General features: G+C 35.9%; 3 protein-coding genes across 5 annotated transcripts in view; all 3 read right to left on the bottom strand.

Moving 5' to 3' along the window:
• Positions 1 to 84: 84 nt before the first annotated feature.
• On the bottom strand, positions 85 to 5,129 carry ndufs7 (NADH:ubiquinone oxidoreductase core subunit S7). Its single transcript, XM_043251266.1, has 8 exons — positions 5,070 to 5,129; positions 4,427 to 4,459; positions 4,235 to 4,303; positions 4,030 to 4,147; positions 3,157 to 3,336; positions 2,451 to 2,497; positions 2,285 to 2,373; positions 85 to 324 (listed from the first exon to the last, which is right to left on the bottom strand). Exons 1-8 carry the CDS (start codon positions 5,096 to 5,098, stop codon positions 227 to 229), a joined length of 663 nt encoding a protein of 220 aa, XP_043107201.1. The 5' UTR covers positions 5,099 to 5,129; the 3' UTR covers positions 85 to 226.
• A 1,158-nt stretch (positions 5,130 to 6,287) lies between these two features.
• On the bottom strand, positions 6,288 to 12,660 carry ctdspl3 (CTD (carboxy-terminal domain, RNA polymerase II, polypeptide A) small phosphatase like 3). The gene is made up of 11 exons (XM_043251278.1): positions 12,390 to 12,660; positions 11,118 to 11,229; positions 10,914 to 11,027; positions 10,292 to 10,400; positions 10,087 to 10,204; positions 9,311 to 9,397; positions 8,687 to 8,749; positions 8,403 to 8,482; positions 7,878 to 8,004; positions 7,678 to 7,773; positions 6,288 to 6,716 (listed from the first exon to the last, which is right to left on the bottom strand). Exons 1-11 carry the CDS (start codon positions 12,498 to 12,500, stop codon positions 6,651 to 6,653), a joined length of 1,083 nt encoding a protein of 360 aa, XP_043107213.1. The 5' UTR covers positions 12,501 to 12,660; the 3' UTR covers positions 6,288 to 6,650.
• A 3,617-nt stretch (positions 12,661 to 16,277) lies between these two features.
• Positions 16,278 to 27,839, bottom strand: part of arid3a (AT rich interactive domain 3A (BRIGHT-like)) — a 45,930-nt gene continuing 34,368 nt past the window's right edge. For 2 of the 3 annotated variants that reach the window (XM_043252484.1, XM_043252485.1), the window contains exons 4-9: positions 27,384 to 27,456; positions 25,579 to 25,762; positions 24,007 to 24,254; positions 22,658 to 22,924; positions 18,238 to 18,327; positions 16,537 to 18,158 (exon numbers count right to left, since the gene is read on the bottom strand). In XM_043252484.1, coding sequence (XP_043108419.1) covers positions 18,037 to 18,158; positions 18,238 to 18,327; positions 22,658 to 22,924; positions 24,007 to 24,254; positions 25,579 to 25,762; positions 27,384 to 27,456 — 984 coding nt within the window. In that variant the 3' untranslated portion in view covers positions 16,537 to 18,036. Of the gene's footprint in view, positions 16,366 to 16,536; positions 18,159 to 18,237; positions 18,328 to 22,657; positions 22,925 to 24,006; positions 24,255 to 25,578; positions 25,763 to 27,383; positions 27,457 to 27,839 lie in introns of those variants that run through there. The other variant, XR_006252101.1, reaches the window with a different exon arrangement.

Below are 27,839 nucleotides of genomic sequence, written 5' to 3'. Positions count from 1 at the left end.
ACAAGGCCCTCATTTTCCTGACAACCATCGCACCGGCGTGAAAAACATCTGCATCAAAAAAACAGAAGTCAATGCACTCAGCGCTGAAGCAGAAAGTCTTTATTGTAGCTACAAAGAGGAGGAGCTTGAGCTCAAACCAGAGCAGCCCCTGAGAAATCAGCCTTCTGAACACAACAAATGATATTAAATACACATCTCAGAGCAGACACACAAACACAATCACGCCTCACTTGCGATACCAAATTGTCATTCTCTTTTCTCGCTTGATCTTTTTCTGTAGCTGCAGCGTTCCGTAAAGCAGAGCCTCGGCTGTCGGAGGACAACCTGGACAGACAGACAGACAGAACCTTAATACACGGCAGCTAGACTACTCTCTCTCTGCAGCAGGATATAACAGGGCTTACAACATTGATATTTAGTGGGAACCGTTTCAGCAACTGAATTTAAAAAAATAAAAATTAATTTAAACGTAACTGGGTTTTACTGCGTTTACGCTGCGCATTGCATTTTTCTCAGAATCAAATTCAAATTTTATTTGTCACATACACATACATACATGGTAGGAATGTAGTATGTGCATTGCAGTGAAATGTTTTTTACAACCGTCCAGCGTCAGAATAGAAGACAAAATATATATCTCTATATCTATATATCCATCTATTTATCTATCTATCTATATCTATCTATATCTCTATATCTATATCTATCTATATCTCTATATCTATATCTATCTATATCTCTATATCTATCTATATATATATATATATATATATATATATATATATATATATATATATATATATATATATATATATATATATATATATATATATATCTATATGTACACGAAGAAGTGTGCAAAGTATAAAAGGTAAAAAATTAGATAAAGTTTAAAATATAAAATAAATAAAATATGGCGCCGTATGTAAAAAGTATAAAATTTAAGACTCCAGAGATAAACATTTATTTCTTTTATCCCCTAGAATTGCAAAGCCAGAATAAACTCAGAAAATTGTCAGAATTGTCAAATTGTCAGAATTATAACTATAAGTCAAAACTGAGAGACGCAAAAAAACTGAGATTGCAAAAAAAAAAAAAAAAAAAAAAAGTGGTTTATTATCTATTTATAATTTTTATTACAGTATTGCTTTCCAGTGGGGAAGGAAATGCTTTGCACATGTTTGATAGACTTAAAGTAAACAAGCGTGAGAATTAAATGTAAATAGGGATGCACCGGATGTTCGCAACCGGAAAAAAACTAAACAAATAAATTCTGCCGAACAACGACGTGATGCGATTAAATACAATGCAGCGTAAAGGCACTGAAAAGAGTCTGAGAAAGATGCTAAAATGCGCCGCATCTCACGTCTCCAAAGAGAGGAGGAAGGGTGGCTGTTGCTGAGGACCGAATTCAGGAAACGGTGAATGATTAGTAAATAAACTAGAGAGTCTACTCCAAGCGCTCCGCAGGAAGTCCACATCTGCACTGAAACGGTGTTACTAGCTGCTGACTAACATTTTCATGCCTTTTTAATGCAAAAGTAGTAAGAATCTATTTTTACATTTACTATAAAATGCATACACAACGTTTTGAAAGCAAGGCTGCATTTATTTATACAGTAAAAATACAAGCCCGACTCAAGAGGAGGGGTCTCAAAAATGGCCCAAAAAATACTATTTTTCTAACTTATTAATTTGAAAGAAGAATATCGCTTTGTTGGGATAGTATATTAAAGAAATGTTTAGTGTCGAGTAAATATTATTACATTTTAAGGGGGGGTTGAAAAGCTAGACAAAACAGTAAAAAGAGCACATTTTGGCTATTAAATTAATGCAATTGTGAAAATACACGAGGAAAATGCGAACAATTTTGATTGTGGTGCATCCCTAAACGTAAACACAAACACAAAAGTGTTATCCGTTTTATTTGCCTCTAAATGATACGTTTTCCATTCAATTTTTTCTGGATTTCTTAATTCAAACCCATCAAAAACGGTGTCTACTGAAATTAAGACGACTACTTAAACTGAAATGTAATCAAATGAATAATTAATTTACATAAATTAAAACATGGATGAATCTTGGTTGCATGATACTCTCTAGAAGCACTAATAATACTTTGAGAAGTATACTGCGTAAAACATGCGTGTCAGATTTTTTTGTTGCACCGAACTTTTATTTTGGCGAGGAGATGTTCGACGGTAGTTTTGAAGTTTATGTAGAAGACGAAACCACGCCACACATTTACACAGAACTCGTTGTAGGTTATTTAGACGAAACACACCTGGGACGTAGATATCCACGGGAACGATGCGATCACAACCCCGGACCACCGAATAAGAGTAGTGATAGTAGCCACCGCCGTTAGCACAGCTACCACAGAGAAAGAAACAACAGCGTTTTAGCGGAAAAACAGTAAAATAGGATACAAACAAACATGCGGTCCTCACCTTCCCATCGAAATGACGTATCTGGGCTCCGGCATTTGGTCATACACCTGCCATTCACAACACATTCACGCAGAACATTATTACACTGAAGCGCGTAAACGAAAATTTAAAGAGACAGTTCACAATTTTTTTTTTTTTTATCCGTCATCATTTACTCAACCTGATGTTGTTTCAAACTTGCAAACAAGTTTGCTTCTTCTCATGCACACAAAAGATGATATTTTAAACAATGTTGGCAACAAAAACTTCCGTAGTATGGGGGGGGGGGAATAAAAAAATTGGATACCCGTCAATTTTTAGGTTACCTGCATTCTTCAGAAATCATGTAATATGGAACATCATCTAGTTTGCAACAATCAAGGATGAGTGAGTGATGAGAAATTACAATTTTTAACGAACTCTCCCTGTTTTTTCAACAGAACGTTAAAAGAGGAAAGCTGAGGGCGTGGCTTGTTTGTTCTGCTCTGTTGATTAGACGTGGGCGTGGCTAAAGACACTACGCTCATGTCCAAGCCATCAAACTGATCGTCCCGTCGTTTCAGAGGGATGCAAGATTACCATGACTTTTTGCGGATTGCCTTGCACAGACGAACCGTTCCCCACAAAAATAGCAACTAAATAAATACATTACATTTTAATTCCTTTAAACCTAGTACTAAGCATCCATAGTAAAAGGGAGTTATTCTTACTGACGTGCTGCAATTACCTTACGCAGTGCAGGAGCCATTTTGTTGGTTAAAGTCCCTGCGACTATCATGACGTCGGCCTGTCTGGGGCTGGCTCTGAACACTACTCCGAACCGATCCATGTCGTAACGAGGAGCCGCCATGTGCATCATCTCCACAGCGCAACACGCCAGGCCAAAGGTCATGGGCCACAGGGAGCTCTGAAATACAGACATTTTACACTTTTAACTCCCGCCCTATTTTTACAGGAAATCGCATGATAAACAAACACAAAGCAGCTATTTTAATATATATATATATATATATATATATATATATATATATATATATATATATATATATATATATATATATACACATACACATATATACATATACATATACATACATATATATACACATATACATATATACATATATACATATACTTACATATACATACATATATATACACACACACACACACACACACACACACACACACACACACACACACACATATATACACAGTAGAGTTCTATTTGAAATAAATGTTCTTACAATAACACTGAAAAAGTATTTGGTTTTCACTCAAATATGAACATTTCTAACATTACTAATAATCAGAAATGATTCGTGAGCAGCATATTAGAATCATTTCTAAATGATCATGCGACACTGAAGACTGGAGTAACCATGACGATAATGATGAATATTCAGGAATAAATTACACTGAAAATGCATTTAAACAACGCAGTTATTTTAAATTGCAATATTACTTAGCCATTTTTGCAGTATTTTTGAGCACATAAATGCAACCTTGGTGACGACTTTTTTTTGTTTGTTTGTTTTTTTTATGAAAACGTACTTGGCGTCTTTAAAGCACATTTTTGTCAATATGTAAGGTTACGTACTCTGCGTGCCCAGTTGACCAGATCGTCCAGCTTGGTGATGATGTATTCAGCCTTGCTGCTGGCCGCTGAAGCTGGTTTTTGGGCCAGAGCTGTGCTTTTCTCTCTGAACGGGACCAGACTGGAAAGAAGGGTACACTTCGTATAATAGTTATTTTATAACAGGCAATGTACAACCATAAAAAAAAAACAAAAAAACATTTCACACCTCGAGATATTTTCATCCTTTTTGTCTGTCAAAGGAACCTTCTTATGAGCAGAAAGTGATGAAATGGCCCTACATTACAAAAACAAAATCAAGTTTAAAATTAATGACAATATACAATGTTAAATATAAGAAAAAATATTAACTGATATTAAAATAAATAAACAAAATCTTTGAAGCAAATTAAAAATTTACCTTATATTAAAGGATCCAGGGGAAGGCGGGGAACTGAAATAACACTTTAATTTTATATATATATATATATATATATATATATATATATATATATATATATATATATATATATATATCTCAAAAAGAAAACGGCAAAAACAAATGTGCAAATATATAAATTAAACCATAGCAATACTGAAAAAAACATTACAATAATTACTGTGATTAACCCAATGATCAGTAAATGGTTAGATATATTTTAATTGCAAAAAAAATTATCCGCAAAACTTGAAGCTTCTGCGTCATTAAGGATTTTTAAGATGTTAGGTACCGTACCGACTTTGTGACAGTGATTTAAAAAAAAAAAACATTGCATATCGCATGTATTTTTGACTACGAAAGGCATGCCAGCACGTATCTTCGACAACTTTATTCTCTAAATAACGCGGGTTGTTTGCATCTAGCGGCGAGTCTCAGATCAGTCCTGTTGAGTAACAAGGTCAGCGAGCAAAGTCCTTTATAGCGCGAATCAGTTCATTCAACAACCGAAGAGGCGACGTAGATTAGTTACATCTAACGCACCCCACCTAAATATAACGCAGTGATAGAAACACTGCGCCATGCAGAGGCTTTTAATCGCCTGGAATCAAGCTCGTTTACTCACCCATCAACGCCGCCATGTTTGCCTACCATCTACTTCCGGTGACGCAGCGCCTCCTCGCCGTGTACAGAAGTTAAAAATATATGAAAATATATAAATATAACAAAATCCAATACAAAACTAGAGCGCTAGTTGTATGGGAAATTTGACAAAAATAACAAATTATTAAAATTATCAGTCAGATAAAGCCCAAATTCTATAATTACTACGCTAATATTGTAACAGAAATGCCTACTTATTTATTTTTTCATTTTTTCAGTTTTGCGTCGCCTCTAAAGTCTCTGTTAAACTATTGAAACAATTTTCACATCAGTCTGTATTGAGTTAATTACAAGTTCATCGGCTTGAAAGTATTTATGGCTGCTAATACCGTCGCTGCTGAGATTATGGGTTTATGAACAGATATATGTTGCCAAACACTCACAGGAAAAAGATGCAAAAGCTTAGGGCAGAACCATTTTAAAAAATATACCACAGGTAAATAACCTTCACTATGACAAATGAATAATAATAATAATAATCCCAACAACCCATTCAATTCTTTCCAACGTTTCAGTTGGCCATGCTGCGCTAATTAACCTGGGATGTGATTTAACTGAAGAGAATCGGTACATATATATACATAAATGCAACTGATTTTTAAAACATTTGACCTTTGTAAGCCTTTACCTAATTTGGTGTTTCTGAACAGCCTCAGATCTCCGATCATGCTCTTGGATTCAATCCTGTTTTCTTCCAGAATTAGCACAGGCTTTGTGTTTTGCTTTGGAACTAATAGGCTGAACCCAGCCTAAACGCCTCAGTTGTTTTTAAGTGAACGTTGCCGGAATATTCAGTGTGCATCTCGTATCTTTATTTAGAGATGTTTAGATTCAACTGTAGGTGATGAAAATGCAGTTCGGGTCTAACCAGGCAATGCAATAAGCATCAAGTGCAGGATATAGGTGTACCTGTAGCTGATATATGCGAGGATTTACAAATGGATATTTACATTTACAGTGCAGTGCAATGATTATTAAATAGTGCAATGATTATGAAGAGTGACGTTTTACCTGTGCCTTTACTTTATGCATTGCACTTTATAGGCTATTACCCCTGGCCTAGTATGCATTTTGTTATAAAGGGTTGTATATTTGTTAACTGCAAAAACAAAAAAGTAGTGAGAAACAAAGAAAAGTGATCCGTGTTATCCACGTCCGTCAAACAAACAGACCACGTTTATAAGAAACATTTTTTTCCTTGCTTTATTGGTTATTGTGAAAACTAGCCCAAGCATCCTTTAAAAATAGAGTTCCGAGTACAACACGTATTGAAATGAATTTGAGCAGATTACAGTGTGAAAGCATTCTTCCAACGGCACAAACCTGTACAAATATCTCAAGGCTTATCAATAAATTAGGTAAGGTAAAGGTAAGAATCTAGTCCTATTCATCAAGAAGGGTCAGAAGACCAGCTGACCGGGATAATTACAGCTGAAGAGTATTCTGCGTCGCTGAAGCACTATTTCTACGCCAGGGTATAAAACCATACTAGACATAGGCCTTGTATGCAGCATGGAGCACGGCTTTACATTTAATACAGGGCTTAGTCTTCAGAAAGCAGCCTGTGGAAGTGATCGGTTCTCTTCTTTAAAACACTTCTGATGTCATCCTAAAAAACACACACAAACAGTTAATTAAAACTACTACTTTCAATTAACTAATTAATAATGCTCACATAAAGTACTTGTTTTAATTAAAAACTGTTCCCCTTCATACACACACACGTAAGAATTAATTTCTAATTTGCTCTAAAAAGAATTAAAGAGTTAATTTCTAATTCGCTCTAAAAAGAATAAAAAAGGAGTTAATTTCTAATTTGCTCTAAAAAGAATAAAAAAAGAGTTAATTTCTAATTTGCTCTAAAAAGAATTTAAAAAGAGTTAATTTCTAATTCGCTCCTAAAAGATTGAAAAAAAGAGTTAATTTCTAATTCGCTCTAAAAAGAATAAAAAAGGAGTTAATTTCTAATTCGCTCTAAAAAGAATAAAAAGGAGTTAATTTCTAATTCGCTCTAAAAAGAATAAAAAAAAGAGTTAATTTCTAATTTGCTCTAAAAAGAAAAAAAGAGTTAATTTCTAATTCGCTCTAAAAAGATTGAAAAAGAGTTAATTTCTAATTCGCTCCTAAAAGATTGAAAAAAAGATTGAAAAAGAAAAGAGTTAATTTCTAATTCGCTCTAAAAAGATTGAAAAAAAGAGTTAATTTCTAATTCGCTCTAAAAAGATTGAAAAAGAGTTAATTTCTAATTCGCTCTAAAAAGATTGAAAAAGAGTTAATTTCTAATTCGCTCCTAAAAGATTGAAAAAAAGAGTTAATTTCTAATTCGCTCTAAAAGATTGAAAAAAAAAGTTAATTTTAAAAAAAGAAAAAAAAAAAAAGAGTTAATTTCTAATTCGCTCTAAAAAGATTGAAAAGAGTTAATTTCTAATGTGCTTCTAAAAGATTGAAAAAAAAGAGTTAATTTCTAATTCGCTCTAAAAAGATTGAAAAGAGTTAATTTCTAATGTGCTCTAAAAAGATTGAAAAAAAAGAGTTAATTTCTAATTACTACCAGTACTACTACCACTCACCGCATGCACTAGTTTCTCCATGTAAGGAACAAGCTTTTGCAGCTCACGGTCCTCTTGAGCTCCATTCCAGCTTTTTATGGGAATCATATTCATCAGCTAGAAAGAACAAACACAGATCCAATAAGAATAAGCACCGCCACACCGGTGACACCTGACGTTTAATGAACCCATGTACACAGAAAAGGTAAAGAGAAGTGTACGTGATATGGGAAGGTGTGCGGGGCGTTGTCCAGGATGACCGTCTTTGACAGGTCCCTCTCCAGGACGCTCAAGTCTTTAATGTAGTGTCCGAGCACACAGGCACAATCGTCCTGATACAAGCGGTGCCTTTAAAGCAAAGAAAGCCACGTGATTACATTTACATACTTTCAGAGCAAAAAAATATATCACTGGGAGCTTAAACAGCCTCATTTTAGTTACACTACACTGTAAACGGTTTGAAGTATTGCATGAATTACATTTTACTGAAATGTTTGTATTGAAAAATTCTGCATTCTACCTACGCATACATGTTAAATATGCATTTTAGGTACGGAAACTACATTTTAAGGTTTGATATTTGGGATATGGTCACTGTGCTACTTTGGCCTGTTTTTAATTGGCATGGGCTAAATGTGTCACACAGACCTGGCAACCCTGGCTGTATGGAAGAGAGCTAAGGCTTTCAGTTTAGAGTACATGCATACATTTTCTAGCTGAGCTAAACGATTCAACACGCGTCTCACCTAAAGAGCTTTTTTGTAGGGTCCAATATATCCACAATCTTCTCTGCATATTCCTTTTTTGCAGACGTGTAGACAAACATCTGCAACATAAAAAGAAACCAACGTTAACCACTTACAGTATCTTTCAAACGGCCATTCAGAGTTTATTATATAACAGCATTTTACGTATGGAACCAAAAGCACAGATCTTACTGATTGCACTGAGGGCATACAGACGTACAAATCAAAACAAATAAATGCAACAACAAAATTATATTTGTTTTAATGCAATATTCATCGTTTACCTCAAAATGTTTGGTCATGGCTTGCAGAAACTCTTTGACATATGGTCTGAGAATCACATAGACCTGTGAAAAGATGTCTGATGAGTCACAAGAGCAACACGATTGCATGACAGACGTAAGAGAGTTTGCCTTCATAGGTACTGATTTGGAGAAATTCGCTTGCTCAGCAACGGACGCTCTGCAGTGAATGGGTGCCGTCAGAATGAATCAGCACAATAATCCACAGCACTCCGGTCCATCAGTTAATGGTCTCGAAAAGGAAAAAGCTGCATGTTTGTAAGAAACAAATCCAAAATAAAGATGTTTTTAATTTTAAACTAGGGCTGGAATGATTTCTTGAGTAACAAAAAAAGAAAATCGAGGCAAATTACGTGCCTCGAAGAACCATTTTGTCCATGCACTTAATATATGCCGCGCCGCCCTGCACCGTTTCTTCCTCATTAGCCGTCATCAATGCACAAATAATGCACCAAGTCATTTCTGTGTGTTTTTATCAGCTGTTTGGACTCTCATTCCGACGGCACCCATTCACTGCAGAAACAAACTCATCTAGATCTCGGATGGCCTAAAGGTGTGCACATTTTTTTAAGCACGCTCATTTTGATGATTAATAGTTTCACAAACCTTGTACTTATGATCTTGAAAGCGGGTACTGAAGGTGTATTCTGCATCATGAATCACATTCAGTGAACTGAACACCAGGGTTTCGTCCTAGAATCACACAAAAATAAAATAGAATTACAAACCAGATGCCTCTAAATCTGAATCCAGTCAATGAGAACAGCGATCCACCAGTCAACTTTATTTACATGACTTCTAAAGCATCTCTAAAGGCTCGTTCAAACCATGCACAATAAGCAAGATAACAATAAAGATTAAAAAGTTCTAATCGTTCACAATAACAACAATAAAAGGCACAGAGAAATTATATTGTTGGAATCATTTTCAGAATATTTTTTTGCAACGATACCGTTTTTTTCAGAACCGACCTGATCCTGAATTTTTTAAAATATTTTTTGAAGACAATGAACAATGAAGAATTTATTTGTCTAAATATAGATAACTACACAAAAAAAAAAAATAATCATGATATACGACAGAAATACTTTTATAAACCAATTTAGCGGATAATTCAGCAGCAAAAATTACTCTCAATCATTTTATAAAGTCTTTTTATTTTGAATAAGGAGGACTAAATCTGATTAAATGTTACAGATGTCTTTGTATTGTAAAAATGCAAAAAAAAGAAAAGGGAAATACATTTATAAATATTATTTGCTTGGTGTGAACAGAGCATGGCCCCATTAGTTTCCAGTCACTAAACTGCATGCTTTTCAATCAGTTCAATCACATTTGGACCAGATTGTTGGAATGAGCAGGTTATTAGGAAGACAGCTTACCAGATCGAGCACCAGGGTAGCAGCAGGCGTGCTCCTCGTCTTTGGTGGGATGTCCCGCACCGCTGAGACCGGCCTGGACTGTTGTGAACGATTGGGAATGTTCTTAATAAACGTAAAACTGGCGGGAAAAACAAAACATTTCGAATGAAACCTCCTCAATCAGCCCGAAGAGCACAAAATTAAATCCTTTGCGGAAGAAACGTACGGGCTGAACACTTCTTCATTCTCTTCATCCTCTGAAAGAGGGCTGGCAGCACTGTAGCCAAACACACAGTGTTCAGGACTGAACATGGGACTTGTGTTTGGCTGCTCTCCTGTTAAAATCAAATCCGAAATCAGTTAATGTTGCTAACTCATCACTAGCAAATCCTATCAAGTAGGTACAAAACACAATATCAATAAGACAGGTGTATAAAAGTTAGCACTCCCTCAAAGAAACTCTGATCCAGGAATTATATAAAGCCAAATTCAGTTTAATACCATAGCGTACTACATAAAAGTCATGCACAATTTGTACTGTAGGGAAGAGCAGACCAGATAATATGGTTTACAAACAAACAATAAAAAGTCTTACCCACTCTAAAGACTAATTGTAAGTTTATCTGTTTAAAATTCAGCTATAAATGTAACTGACGCAGCTAATGCACATTTGTCCCAATTAACAAAAATGGCAACGAGGAACAAATAAGTACAACGTGGCTAAGATTTAACTTTTTTTTCTTGTGCATGTTATGCACTGGAGTCCATGCTAATAATTGATTATATGTTTGCAAAACTTTAACCCATTGAAGTACAAGAAAAGCTCAGAATTGTTTAAAAGCACTGACTGTCTCGTGGAGGTGTGAGAAAGTGCACCACGGGAGAATAAAGGCTTCTAGCAGCAGGATTCAACGACGAATGCCTTTCCCGGAGGTGACGGACTGGGGTCTTGAAATCAGACTCTAAAAATACGAAGGTGGGCACGATATTTTAAAATGCAGTCTCATCATTAGTGGACTCCTAAATAACATTTGTCGAATCCGGTTACGTACCTTTATTGTCAACAGTTGATAAAGCTTTTCTCCTCCTTCGTGGACGTTTTGCTACTGTTGGGACATCATCAGGGTCCAGATTCAAGCGGTCTTGAAGAACTTTAACTTCATCCTAAAGCGGGCAGTTAATAAACCTATGATTACGACATGTATTTTTTTATAGAAAAATACGCGATTAAAAAATTATTGATCAATTTGCTTTCCCCAAGTGCATCAGTCTTTTTTTTTATTAGATCTGATTTTGACAAACAAAACGAGCGATTTGTGCGAGAAAGCTAACAGTATTTATATTGTTTTTTTGTTTATTTATTTTTTTTTACCTCTAGGCGATCTGAGGGCGTGACGTGCGCGCGCTTTGGCGTAGTCAAACCACACCAAACGCAAATGAGTTAGCACGAGTTTAAACATCCAGAATAAGCACTAGTTATTATCAATGTTATTAGACGCCTTTACCTACAATCTCTGGTGCTGTGTAAACAATGAGCGACGTATGCGCGCGAGCGATCACTTCCGGCGCTTGCGCAGACCACGGCAGAGCGCGCGCGCCCTCAGATCATTTGGACATGGTGGTGTACAAAAGAAAAAAAAATGTAAATAAGGTTCGTTTTTATACAAAACCGCTCGTTTCGTGTCTAAGGGCATCAATTTATCGTTAAGATGGGGGCAAGGTATAATTTCTCTGTGCATGTTTTTTTCCCTCTCATAGAGAAAGTTCCCTATAGCGACCATTATATGACTGGGAGACTACAACCGTTTTAATCTCAGAATTGGATCTAATGAAGAAGAAAAAAGACACCTTAATGCCTTTGGGATAAGCTGATAAACTTAAAATTTTAGTTTCAACAGTAACTGCAAGATCCATGTGCTCCTTCGGTGGCAATACACAGAGACGCTGATTGGACGAGATACAACTTCCCACATGTCATTCAAAATACTGAAGTCCTATTGGCTACCCAGTGAGCATTCGCACCGCCCATAAACAGCTCAAGTAGCACTGCGACACTCACCAGAAGCACACAAATAGTAGTTATATGAACCTTAACATGTCTTTTAACTGTGTATTTTTGTTGTATTGTAATCAAAAATATTATAGTAACGTTGTTCAATTCCGCACGCCTGATATCACGCTTCAAATGTGTTAGCATCATGCTAACCAGGCCTGAGATCGCTCACAATACGGAATCACACGCTCAGCCATACCAAACAAACACACACACAGCACACACGTTTTGTTTGCTTTTCATATGTCGTGTTTAAGACGGAAAGACTGACCTGGGTCTGGAGCGGCGGTGTCTGCGGTCCCGGGGTCTCCGGTGCTGCTCGACGGCGGCGGCACGGCGTCGTCGGCACTTCATTTAAAATATTTCTCGAGCGCAGTCTCATTTTGCTGGAGCTCCGAATAAAACGCGTATTCAGCGGAGATGTGGACTTTAAACTCTCGGGAGTAATGTTCAAGCGTCGCGTTTATCTCCATTAATTCAGTCCATTAGTTCCGTCTCGCCGTTTCCAGACGGACTGACCTCAGTTTAAACTGATGAAAAAACGCAATCGAGCGTTAGCCAATCAGAACACGCGATCGATGCGGTGGGCGGAGCTTCGAAGAATAATGGCGCAACGTGATGCGGAAGTCACATTGTTTACATAGTTTTTTGTTTGTTTGTTTAAATAGTTATAAAAGCACCAATAAGGACGTAACATCATTTAATAGCAGAAATGTAAAATTAGGGCAGCAGTCAACTTCTATATTAACTGCAATGCTGTACTGATTGTGATATTCACATTTTCAGTAAAATGTTTTTAATATGGTAAAACTAGCGTTAGTGCTAGGTTTCTGACAGCATTGAGAAATGTCCCAAAAAAACAAAACACATTTTATGTATTATAGAAAGAACAACATATACAGGGTTTTACTAATATCTTAAACAAAAATGAATCAAGAAGCACTACCATTGTCAGAATTACACTTTATTGTATTCAATGTCTGTTTACAGCTGAAGATATTCATTTATGAAAAATCAAACATTGAAAAAATCTGATGCTTGACAATTATAAAATGTAAACGTCAAGAGTACATTTAGCAAACTCTGAAACAACAAAACTCATCAACATTGACTTTTTTTAATTTCTTTTTTTTTTTTCCTCTTTATTTTAAACAGAGCAATAACGTACTGAACGCAACAGAAAACAGACACACCCAAACTGGAGCTCAGGAATTACCTTTACATTACAACATATAAAAAATGCAAATAACTTTGGTTAAAAAAAAGAAAAAAATTCAAGTCAATCTACTATAACTACATTGTTTTTTTGAACGTGTTTTGTGGTGTTTTTGTGTCATTATTTGGGTTATCAGCATTCACACTGAGAGCGGTACAGTTGCGGTGCGATGATTTCCCAAAATAGAGATCGTAGAGTATTTTCAATCCATAATAATCTGGCCATAACAGCACTTATGTGACATTCTTTGGATCCCGCATCCACCCCCCCCATTTACATATCTTTATATTTATTTTCAAAATAAAGTTAATTATCCACACAAACAGAGATTAAATAGGTTAGGATTGTCTTTGTCCTTCACCCCTAATAGAAGCGATCAAGAGGCTGACGCTAAGAAATTTCAAACATTTTAAAAAAAGTGGAATCGGCGCACAGTGATACACAAAGCACCGCAACCAAAACCTGGTCTCTCCTAGGAGCAGTTTCAGATTCAACCTAAGCAAGCCAAAACTCAAAAGCACTCGTGAAAGAAAGGGACATTTAGATAAAAAAAAAAAAAAAAAAAGAAAGGGAGAAAATGAATAATCCTGGAGTCAACGTGGAAACATTTCGCATTGCTATTATAAATGAAATAAATGTTACAGTGACCGCAGCACTAAAATGAACAAATCTGTATAACTAGAGGTAGAAGTGTATTTCCTGAGAAGACGCCTTATAAATGCCTTATAACGTAAAACCTAAACTTCACAGCTGTCTAAGAAATGGAAAAGTGAATGACTTGATTTTTAGTGTAATGTTAAGACGAAAGAATTATCAAAGAATAAGGCATCCTGCAATAATAGCGGTTTATTGTACAGCGATTTGGTTGTCCTTGCAATAAAGTTGACTACATTAGCATGCTATATTCAAATTTGCATACGTTAAGGCGTACAGCAGAGTAAAAACAAACCTGCATACCAACAGCTTGAATCGGGTTTTACGTGTATCTGTCTTACTCTGTGTGGTAACAGTATCGTTTCCTAAAAAAAAAAAAACACACTAGGGAAAGGTCATTACAATAAAGATCTACTGTTAAACATCAACGTGTCTGTCACCTAAAAGGTGAGGGTTTTTTGATTGTAAAAGGCAGGTGAAACGGGAACGGGTGTGCATTGAAGAAAAACATGCCGTTTTTACAGTTTCAAGTGGATATCACGGCTAATACATCAAGAAGTTAAATTCACAGAATAAAAGTGTGTATGTGTATATATATATATACACTGTATATGTGTGTGTGTATATATATATATATATATATATATATATATATATATATATATATATATATATATATATATATATATATATATATATATATATATATATACATATATATATATATATATATATATATATATATATATATATATATGTACATGTGTATATATATATATATATACACATATATATGTATATATATATACATATATAGAGTATATGTATATATATATATATATATATATACATATATATATATATATATATATATATATATAGTATATATACATATATAGAGTATATATATATATATATATATATATATATATATATATATATATACTATATATATATAACATGTATATGTATATGCATATTTACACATACAGCCAGTAGATGACATGTGAAAAAGTGATGAACTAGCAAAACTTGCAAACAGATCTGTTAAATGAGTTTTTGAGGTAGAGATTTTCGCAGTAATGACTTTGAAGTGTGTTAAAATGAGGTGCACTTTTATAAACGGGAAAAAAAACCCATAACATAGTACAGTACAGACAGAAACGGTAACATTTTCTGCACTGTTTTCTGTATAGCAACTGTGGTCTTTGTGAATAATAAAGAGTTCTATGCATTGGGTGAGCATTAACAGTTTGACAGTTAAGGATCTCGGCTGCGAAAGCAAAGACCGCAAGCTTGATCCCTAAACAACGCGAGGATATAACTCGAGGAGGCATTTAGGTTGCTCAAGTTGTACCTGCAAGATCAAAATAAGGCCCGTTTCCATAAAGCCTGGAGCATCTCAGACTCCACACAACGATTTAACTTATTATGAGCGAAGGCAGTAGTTGAACGTTTCACCCCCCTCGATGCCCAACGAGTGCGTATTTCCCCTCGCATGCAGCTTGACATAACTCATAAACTGCAGCTACATGTCGATAAAAGACTGAGCAGATGAAGCTGACGAGATGATATTAAAAAAAGAAATCTGCTAAACACGGGAAGCCACATCCTTCAATTCCCTTCAGGAAATATTTCACTTTCAGATCATGCCATGGCGATAAGAATTTCCAGAAACGTCTGCGTCGCTGGACCCCTCAAAACCGCGTTCGATTAAGCTAAAACGGCAAACTATCTCCGGTTCGTGTAGCATCCGAACGAATTATTTCATTGTTGGGATCTTAAAATGAACCCATCACACTTGGGAGTCGAACTGTAATTATTCTTCAGCCCAAAAACGATGCTGCTGAACTCGTTCCACTTGCACTTTAGAGCAACCGTCGGCCTGAATAAGTTTGCGCCAATGTTGTGAAGCAGTTGCGAAGACGCAAACGCTTCTTAAAGAGACGGCTCACCCGAAAAACCGACATTCTGTCCTTTACTCGCCTGCGTTAATATCTTAATCTGTTCTTCTGTTCAGCAGCTTGAGGGTGCTTTTATTTTTGGCCGAACTACCTTGAATCTTCACTGACTGATATTAGGCTCCGAGTCAGGAAACGAAACGACACACATTTTTAAAGAAACAGCAAAACTTCAGACAATAACGCACTTTGTATGGAGTTCCCGCTGAAGACTTTGGCCCGTCAACAGCGCTTTGAAACTGTGCTAAGGAGAAACCTTCACAAGGCACTGCAGATACATACACAGAGAAAATAAAATCTACAATAATTATTAGTTCAGACCCTTAAGCTGTTTGTATCACACGTTATAACAATAATACTATTGTTATGGTTTTGCCTATAGACGAAAAAGCTTTTGTCAGTCAAGACTATAAAACCTAAAAAGCAGAATCCTACTGCCTACAGCCAGTAGATCCATGTGAAAAAGTGATGAACTAGCAAAACTCACAAATGAGTTTTTGAGAAATAAATTATTCACAGGTTTAAAATGAGGCACTTTTATAAACGGGAAATTTCATTATCTTTATAATACAGACAGAAACGGTAACATTTTCTGCACTGTTTTCTGTATAGCAACTGTGGTCTTTGTGAATAATAAAGAGTTCTATGCATTGGGTGAGCATTAACAGTTTGACAGTTAAGGATCTCGGCTGCGAAAGCAAAGACCGCAAGCTTGATCCTAAACGAGGGATCGAGGCATTTAGGTTGCTCAAGTTGTACCTGCAAGATCAAAATAAGGCCCGTTTCCATAAAGCCTGGAGCATCTCAGACTCACACAACGTTTAACTTATTATGAGCGAAGGCAGTAGTTGAACGTTTCACCCCCCTCGATGCCCAACGAGTGCGTATTTCCCCTCGCATGCAGCTTGACATAACTCATAAACTGCAGCTACATGTCGATAAAAGACTGAGCAGATGAAGCTGACGAGATGATATTAAAAAAAGAAATCTGCTAAACACGGGAAGCCACATCCTTCAATTCCCTTCAGGAAATATTTCACTTTCAGATCATGCCATGGCGATAAGAATTTCCAGAAACGTCTGCGTCGCTGGACCCCTCAAAACCGCGTTCGATTAAGCTAAAACGGCAAACTATCTCCGGTTCGTGTAGCATCCGAACGAATTATTTCATTGTTGGGATCTTAAAATGAACCCATCACACTTGGGAGTCGAACTGTAATTATTCTTCAGCCCAAAAACGATGCTGCTGAACTCGTTCCACTTGCACTTTAGAGCAACCGTCGGCCTGAATAAGTTTGCGCCAATGTTGTGAAGCAGTTGCTAAGACGCAAACGCTTCTTAAAGAGACGGCTCACCCGAAAAACCGACATTCTGTCCTTTACTCGCCTGCGTTAATATCTTAATCTGTTCTTCTGTTCAGCAGCTTGAGGGTGCTTTTATTTTTGGCCGAACTACCTTGAATCTTCACTGACTGATATTAGGCTCCGAGTCAGGAAACGAAACGACTGATTTTTTTAAAGAAACAGCAAAACTTCAGACAATAACGCACTTTGTATGGAGTTCCCGCTGAAGACTTTGGCCCGTCAACAGCGCTTTGAAACTGTGCTAAGGAGAAACCTTCACAAGGCACTGCAGATACATACACAGAGAAAATAAAATCTACAATATATTATTAGTTCAGACCCTTAAGCTGTTTGCATCACACGTTATAACAATAATACTATTGTTATGGTTTTGCCTATAGACGAAAAAGCTTTTGTCAGTCAAGACTATAAAACCCTAAAAAGCAGAATCCTACTGCCTCGTTTAACGCCAGACAGTGTGCTCACAGAAAGAGAAATAAATTATTCACAGGTTTTGCATATACATTATTTCATTATCTTTATAATAAACTCTGTTGTTATTTTAGATTTTCTTTGACTCCTGAGCAAAGGAGAGTGTAAATAAAAGACCTGAGCTAGTGTACTTCAAGTTGAGAACGTTTCAGTTATTCCTGCACTTTTTTTTTTTTTTTTTGTTTTGGCATATCTTCTGTAGTAACTGAGGTTTTTTGGCTTTGGTTTTGCACTGAGGAAGAGTCTGAGGTGCTAAGGCGATTGGTTGTTGGAGGAGGATGAGGTAGGTGTGTGGTGAACCGATTGAGGCCCGCTGTTGCCTGCAGAAGATCTGTTAGATGAGGTCTGCGCCGCGGCCTGGGCGAAGAGAACGCCTATTGTGAGAAAAACAGGAAGATTAGTCGCGGTGGAAACGCGGAGAGCTCGAGAAGAAGGGGTCTGACCGTTCCTCACCGGTGTAGACGACGCCATTGAGCTCCAACGACATGCTGATGCTGTTCAGGCCGTTGGTGGTCAGGTTCATGGCCGAGTCCTGCCTGCTTTCTGATAGACAGGGGGGGAAATAAAGAGTTCAAGTCTTCTTTCTTTTACTTAGAAAACAGCATGAGGTGTTATTCACGTCGCCACCTGCTTAACTCTTTCCCCTCCATTAAGACACAACGCTTCCCTGCCAAAGACGAGTTTTTATGTCGATCCTGTTCTAGGTGCATTACGGATGAGAAATCCCTAGTGAATGTCCTGAATGAGATACTACTGGGCTCCAAAGAAAGATGATCACCATAAACGGAAGTATCAGAGACAATCTAGATCACACAGTGTGTGTGTGTGTGTGTGTGTGTGTGTATGTATGTATGTATATATGTTTTGACCATTTTGAATCTGATCAGGACTAAGCAGGCTAGTCAGTGATGGAGATGCCTTTAGAGACACAGAAACATCTCTATTTATGTAGTGTATAGATTGATAACCCGTCAATATGCATATGAATATCTATATATACACACACACACATATACATATATATATATATATGTGATACACATATATATATATATATATATATACAACATACACATACACATACACATATATATATACATATATATATATATATATATATATATATATATATATATATATATATATATATATACACATATATACATATATATATATATATATATATATATATATATATACACATTTGTTATATTACATATTTATTTGTTGAATGTAATTTAAATTATTAATAATTATTTACAGGTAAAGGAAAATTATATCTGAATGTGTTTTGCTTGAAAATACAGTATTTTGATAAAAAAAAAACAAAAAAACATATTCTCTCTTTTTTTTTGTACAAAATGATGCATTTCTGATGAAAGCGTAGGACTGCTTCCAGTTTCCAGTCAGCGGAAGTGAAAGAAACGTTTCAAATATTGATACTTATCGTACAAAACGCATTGGTTCGCTACAGGAGGACTTTATTCACCCCCCGGAGCTATGTGAGGGACGTTTTATTTAACATTTTATCAGAATTTCTGCATTTCACATAAGCACAAATCAATTGTATGTCTGTTAGGAAAATGGTACGGCAGTATTACGCTTTTATTTTAATAGAGATCACTAAACTCCACTTTGCATGTATGTCCGTGTTTATAAGGCAGAGAGAGCACGTACTCAGGGTTGCCAGGTTGGGAGATTAAGGAGTTGTTTACACAACATAGTTTATATTTACTAAAAACAGAAAGCTTTTATGCATTTGGGCATTTATTTAAATGTCAACAGCTGAAAAATGCCCGAGCGTGCTAACTTTTGAAAACATTTAGAAAATTATACCGCCTTCTCCGTTTAGGAAAAACTATACAAATGTGAATTTGTGAAAACTCAGACCATAAAATGTACTGTAACTTTGATTGGGGGATTTAAACTTAAATCTGGCAACCGCAGACATGAAAGCTTGTCACCAATACGAACATATGGCCCCCAAAAGTGTCCAATCCGACCAATGCAATTGATTTAAAGAAAAGTCTAAAATAATAAACAATATTTTGACATTTTAATAGAATGTATGTGCATTTTTTTTATATTTAAAACGGAACAAATCGCTCATTTATTTGCATTGATGCCATGCCTAACAAATGTTAGTATTAGGTGAGTTTTAGCCGTTTTTAACATTTGTGCGTCTTTAAATCAACACGTTGCATTTTGAATCTTTTTGAACAAAATCACAAGTTAGTGAACCATTCACAAAGTCAGTCACTAGGTTTGTTTCTAAATGAATCAGTCGTTTCTTTGAATGAGTGAGTAAACGAATCGAACAACGGCTTTTGTTTCGCATTTATTTATCCACTAAAAGCATAAACCGAGGTGCTCAAAAACGCACATGGCAAAATATGGTCTAATTATCATTATTTAAAGAAACAAAAAAAAATTGCACACATCTCTGCAGCATCACCTTTGAAGAAAAGCGGTTTGCTTGTAAGTTATACTGTAGTTTGTGGGGCTAATATTTGGATTTGGACCCAATGGAGTAAATAATGACTAGTAAACATAATGAATCTTCGCCGTTTGGCTAAGCTATCCCAACAACAAACACATAGTATAGGGGTTCAAACGAATCACTAACCCAAAGTGTGAGAATCATTAATAATAGAATAGAATAGAATAGAATATTAGAACGGAATCAGACAGAATCCTTCCAGCAGGGGGCGCCGCCTTAGCCCTTTCAATAGTTTAAAACAATGAAAAGAGTTCACGTGCTACGGCAGGGGGGGAATTTATTCATCTTCCGATAAAATACACAAAGGCGAAACCTCAAGTATTTAACACCTCTGACCAAGAAAAGGAAGTCAGGCTGGGGTTTCCCACCCAGCAAAACTATTCATCTTGGCTTTCTGTCACTGCGGTCAACACCTCCAGTCTCCTAATGAGTCAGATCCCTCGTACCGGCGTTCTTTAAAGTTAATAACTCGCAACTACACCGCTCTGATAAGATCTAATCAGAGCACTTCTAAACGCGCACGGTTTCCTCATTCATGAGAACAGCTTTTAGTAAGAACGTTACTAGAGTACTACCGCGGGATAGAGAGAGACGCAGTGACTCACGTCTGAGGAGGCTGCGGACATCTCCTGATGTGTAAAAGCACGCTTACCGCATGCCAGTAATTTGGTCTGGCTGTGGTAGTATTTTCACGCCGTTTCCTACAAAATAGCTGGTACAAGCGAAAGATGATGCAAGAGGGGCTTTGCAGCGCCGCACTAGAAAACACGCCGGGTTCATTTCATGACCTCAGGAACCAAAGGTCGGATATTCCACACGCAGGTTTCCCTTAAACATATTTTTTTTTACAAAAAGGTGTTTTTTTGGTGTTTATGGGAAAGGATAAAAGCGAAAATGTAAACCGGGGCGATTCTATGCAGGCTAAGCGATGAGGTTTCGAGGCGTCTTAAAGAGAACTTCGAGAATGTACTCGCCAGACCCAAAAAATGAATACGCGTTTTAATATACGCCTCTGTTGCGAATCCACCTTAACTCTAACGCTCCGAAAAAGTCGTGGAAAAATAAATCAGTTTGATTCGGATGATTTAATCCACTCGCTTGACGAACGCCAACGCATTTAATTTGTTGGATTTTTGCTTTCTTTGACCATTTTTGACGCGCTTTATGTTTATACGTGAATGAAACATTTAATATGTTAATTGTATTTACAAATTTTATTAAAGCACCTTCAGTAGTCCATTACTCAGGTCCTTTAGCGCCTTCATCTGAGAAAGGGATAGGGCTGGGTGATATAGCCAGAAAGTCACTTTATAGCTCAAAAAGAACAAAAAAAATCGGTTTAAAGCAGATTTTTGCTCCTGAGTGAAAGCTGTGGTTTTAAAGCGCCCTTCATGGCCAGTGCATGATGAACGTCACGGATGTCTTAACAGAAAAAAATGCATTTTCTTAGTTTCTGCGTGTTCTAATGAGTGCTATCGTTTCGAAACAGGTGTATTTTCAATGCAACCGTTATATCACATTTTTGATTATTTGAGCAGAGCGGATGCGATTTGTTTCGCTTCGCTTCTGGTCCATAAACGTCGCATGGAGCATTTATCGAACACCCGTTACCGGAAATGACACTGCGATAATTAGCATAACCAAAGCAATGTGTTTGTATGCAGTTTCATGGTTCATCTTGGCCACGAACTTGCTTCAAAGCGCCCTTATTATGGGTAACGAAAGGTTCATATTTTGGTTCAGAGAGTCCCAAACAGGTTGATATGCGTGCAAGGTCAAAAAGAAAATAACCTGTTTCGTTTAACAGTTAACTGCGACTGCAATATTTTTAATATCTCTTTATTAGCATTTAGCGTTAAAGGGTAAAATAACAGTACGACCTTCTGAACCGTGCATAAATGGAAAGAATGGACAATTGCTTTTCATAAGTTGCCGAAAAACGAATTAAAGCAGCGTCGCTTTATGAACACAGAGCACTTAACATTCTTTGTGCAATATTCATGGCGTCAGCAATTATGCAGATGTATTTTTTTTCACGGAGCTATACATTCGTCATTAATCACCTAAGCTGAAAGAGATCCGTTTCCACAGTTTTTTTTTTACTGTATAATTGAAATGTGAAACTTTACATCTCCTCTATTACCAAAAACGCAAATGAACGACGACCCGAGATCTTGACGTAGATGCAACGTAATCGGTTTAACGGTTTGTAGAAAGGTCGAACCCTTCCCTCTCAGAGAGTTTACAATTTTAATTCGGTTTGGGCGTTTATATGGAGCGACGCGCCTTATCATTCACATTCGACTGTGTCTTTGGAGAGGCAATACTTCGAGATGCCATTCTAGTCTATTTCCACATCCGTCCACATCTTACCTTGGTTGTTGATGCGGATGTTCATGGGGATCTGCGCCGTCATGGCCAGCAGGTTGTGCTGAAGGGCTCTCTGCAGGAGCCGCTGGTGGTCCTCCAGCGGTAGTGCCATCTTCTTCTCCGGAGGCTCGCCGGACTCCAGCTTGTCCCGCAGCTGCTCCAGCGCAGCCACTTGTGCGATGGTGGCCGCCTGCGCAGCCGCAGCCTGGGCCGCAGCCACCGAGTGACTGGCCAGAGACACGGGCAGACGGGCCTGAGCTCCGTCGTCCTCTACAGCAGAGAACGACAAAACATTAAGCAACCCGTAAGTCTTTACGGAGATGCTGGGGCGGACTTGCTATTTGCAATCTGGTACCGATTACTTTTAGATTACTTGGCAACACTTTACAATAAGATAAAGGTAACGTTAATGCGGTCAAGAAATAGTTCGCCCCAAAAAACGGAAATTTTTGTTCTGGCGAACACTAAGGGAGATGTTACTATCTTCCATAGTAGGAAAAAAAATACCAAGTCAACGTTGACCAAAACAGCCTGGTTACAATCCTTCTTCAAAATATCTTACAAGGTGAGTAAATCATGACAAAATGTTAATTTTTGGATGAACTATTCCTTTAACTGACATGAACAAAGATTAGTAATAAATGCATTGTTTGTTCATGTTAGTTCACATTGCAAAAATTAACGAGATTTTAATAGTGCATTAGTAATATTAAGAGTAAGTATCGTTCATTCTTAGTTCATGTTTACTAATGTTGTTAAATAAACTTACAGACTATTTTTGCATCAAATTTTAAACGAATGCGATTAATGTGTGATAATAAAAAAAGAAAATGCATTGCATTCTTTGTTATCAACAACAAGAGATGCATTGCACAAAAAAACTAGGGTTCACGAGTCTCATGATGAATTGAATAATAGGAATACAAAATGAAAACAAATATTTTTTTGGGAAATAAACTAAACCCAAAACCCCCCTGATATTTTATTTTACTTGTTTTTAATTTTAATGTGATAAACAAAAGCTGTTAAATTATTGAAATGTGAGCAGGCTAGCGTTTAATAACTCGCGTAATTATTTGTCTCATTGGTGCTTTTGTACCCAAGTTCACAAGAATGATTCACAAATTAAAATATAATTCAATAGAACTAAATCATATGACACAAATCACAAAAATAGCGCTATTAAGCTATTATTTGAACAACCATGTAGCCCAATCCACTAAAAAAAGTAACTGATTACTAGCATTTAAAATGTAATATGATGCAATTATTTCTTGAATATGATTATATAATCAGGTGATCAGTTCCTAGCCATCACTACCTAACCGTGACCCGCTGCATTAAGGTTTTACCTTTCTTGATTTTCTGTAAGGATGAGATGGAGGCTCCGTTGCTGGGCAGGGCGATGCCCATGGGTGGCATGGACAGTTTGGGAGAGGAGAGCATGGTGGGCGTCCCGTTGGGCGAGTAGGTGAAGAGCGAGCTGCCGAAGCTCTGCCTGCGTCCCTCTCTCCGGTTACTGTCGATGGCCGCCTGCAGCTCGTTGGGGTTGCTGAGACCCCTCTTGTCACATTCGTAAGGATACAGATACTTCATATACCTGCAGGGGGGTGCCAGATTAAACAAACGTGAGCCGCACCGCTTCGGGTAAACATTTTTAACTGACCTATGAACGCTGATGTTTATGCCGGTGACTAACCCATGAACCGTTAGTTGTGTGATGACCTCTGGTTATTTACATTTTGATTATTTTATATACAAAAAAAAAAGCAATCAAATCAACGGAGCAGTCTATTCATTTCCGGCAAAACTCCCATCGTATTTGTCAAGCAACATCGCTCAACATGTCTCTCATGAACCTCATGTTTTAACTCTATTAATTATTATTGGAGTATATAGGACTGCATGATTTTGGGAAAAATAGGTTTTTCTGGGTAAAGTAGTGATTTGCAATATTAAAAAAATGGGGGGGCCAAATTGTAAAGTTTGTTTGCTGGGCTGAAAAATGTTGTGCTTGCATATTATTATGACTTAAGTATTAAGTATTAAGAATATTATTATTATTGCTAAAAAAACCCTCTCAATAAATAAATAAATAAATAAATATGTTAAAAATATTTATATATATATATATATATATATATATATATATATATATATATATATATATATATATATAAAGAATATTATTATATATTTACATTTATTCAGTACTTGAATGAATACACACACATACAAAATTATATATATATATATATATATATATATATATATATATATATATATATATATATATTTTTTTTTTTTTTTTTTTCTCTTGTTAACATGCAGACAACCCATTCCTATAAATCAAATAATATTTGATAATAAAACCTTTTAAGACATTTGAAGTTGATCAAAACCAAAATGCATTCTTGTCTTAGGACAACTTTGATGCACTTTTTTGATCCACTTCATATGTACTGTATCAAAAATAGAGTGCCCTTCATATGAACCGAGCCTTTTATGCAAATCACTATGAATTAAAAATGTGCATCACAAAAGTAACACAACTTATGATGCTCCAGGAAATCCATAAAACGGTTATTTAAATGATGCTAAAAAGTCTGACGAAAAATCACGCACTTCAGGAAACATTACGAAATCAGTTCAAAATTAAACTTTCAATCCCTCAGAATCCTCTAGAATACAGAAAAGACCTTTTCTCTGCTTGCACCTTCTGTTTTACAGTAAGCGTATTTACACGTCCTGAGAAAGCACCCGAGAAAGTTCTGGTAATGCAAGGTAAATACACGGTGTAGGGTTGGGTTCAGGGTCAGCTCCTACTGTAGTTATTACATAGTTATTGTAATTACTAGAACAAGTACATGGTGTGCACATGAGTGACGGGACGGTAAAGTGAACTCCAGTATTTTTGGACGTACTGTGTTCTGAGAGTGAAGGCAGCGCTGGTGATGGAGGTCGGCAAGTTCAGGCCCTTCGTGATCTCCCTCCACAACTTTTTATTTATGACCTCCACCAGCCCCCCCTTCTCTGTCACCAGCTGGTACAGCATGTAGAGGTCCAGCACCTGCTTGGCCATGATGGGAATCCTGTTCACTGGCGTCCCTGCGCAAAAACAAACAGCTGCGTCTTAGCAGAGCGAACGTATCCGCTACTAATCAGGCACGCTGCCGTTTTACTCTTTACTTGGGAAAACGCACAAACGCATATTAGGCAAATGCAAACTTTTATTAATCGTTTGACAGCACTAGTAATAATGCATCTTTTTAATTATACCTAATATTTATTTTTACGAACATGAATACATATATCCAGTGCTGATCAAAAGTATGATTTTTAAAGCTTTTTTATTTATTTTTTTAAGTATCTTCTGCTCATCAAGGCAGCGTTTATTAGATCAAAAATACTAAAAATAATTCTGTGAAATATTATTGCAAATTAAAATGATTTAGAGTGATTTTCCGATCCTTCAGAAATCCTTCTAATATGCTGATTTATAATCGGCGTTGGAAACCAAAATATGCTGCTTAATATTTTTTGGGACCTGTAATATATATTTTTTTTAGGAGTCTGATGAACAAAAAGTTAAAAAAAGTTAACTCTTATTTATTTTATATATGTGTGTGTGTGTGTGTCTGTATATATATATATATATATATATATATATATATATATATATATATATATATATATATATATATATATATATATATATATATATATATATATATATATATAAATAATATATATATAGAAAATATATATATAAATAAATAATATATAATATATATATATATATATATATATATATATATATATATATATATACATATAAATATATATAAATATAAATATACATATACATATAAATATATACATATATATATATATATATATATATATATATATATATATATACATATATATATATAAATATATACATATATACAAATAAATATATACATATATACATATAAATATATATACATATATATATATATATATATATATACATATATACAAATAAATATATATATATATATATATATATATATATACATATATATATATATATATATATATATATATATATATATATATATATATATATATATATATATATATATATATATATATATATATATATATATATATATATATATATATATATATATATATATATATATATATATATATATATATATATATATATATATATATATATATAAACACCCAACTTTTATATATTATAAGGGTACACCGCACTAGTTTTTTTTAGTTGCTTTTCTCTAGGCAGTATATTGTTGTACACATGCATTTGTGCTATAAATAAATGTAGCTAATAAAATTTCTCTCCCAGGTCATTAATTTATTCATCAGGAGAAGGTTTAACAGGTGTCGGAGGACATTTTCCACAGTCAGCACAGCAGGTTTAACAGGAACACATGCTTCGGTCTCAAGGCCGGATCATGACATGGACATGTGTTCACACTCCCACGTTTATAAACACACATGTGACCTGCTTCAGCATGATATGAAGAGAGAAATCTGCAGCGCTCTGATATAAATACACATCAACATCACTGTGGAGACGTGAAAGACGAGCTTGGTGTTGATGCGAGCGAGTTAGGGGCCGAGTCGGGAAAGGTCAGGGTCAGAAAGGTCTCTTTAAGATGACATACGGACATGTCCTGATCCGTAAAAAAAGCGATGTCTTTATAAATACCTCTCTTCTGCATAAAGCTGAACAGATCGTCCAGGAACTCCTTCCTCTTCGGGTCGCTGTCTAGTTCATAGAGCTGCAGGTGAAACACACAGACAGACAAATACAGCATTAGCTAATGTTAACAAACACAGCTTGTGGTTCTCATAATACCATAATAATAAGTTCTCATAATAATAAGTAAGATTAATAAATGCTGTAGAAGTATTGTTCATTATCAGTATATATATATATATATATATATATATATATATATATATATATATATATATACACACACACACAGTACATACATATATATACACACACAGTACATACATATATATATATATATATTGTGACGAGTCGGCTGCCCCTCCTCTTTATTGTCACCATCACCCCGTCCTTTATTCGCGCGCCCTTCACCAGGCTCCCGACGGGAGTGGGTGTGTTCGAGAGAGGGGCGGGTATTGTTCAGGT

The sequence above is a fragment of the Puntigrus tetrazona genome, chromosome 11, assembly GCF_018831695.1.
Source record: "Puntigrus tetrazona isolate hp1 chromosome 11, ASM1883169v1, whole genome shotgun sequence".
Classification (NCBI taxonomy): Eukaryota; Metazoa; Chordata; class Actinopteri; order Cypriniformes; family Cyprinidae; genus Puntigrus; species Puntigrus tetrazona.
Note: the sequence above shows the minus strand (reverse complement) of the source record. Positions and strands in the feature narration are given on the sequence as shown.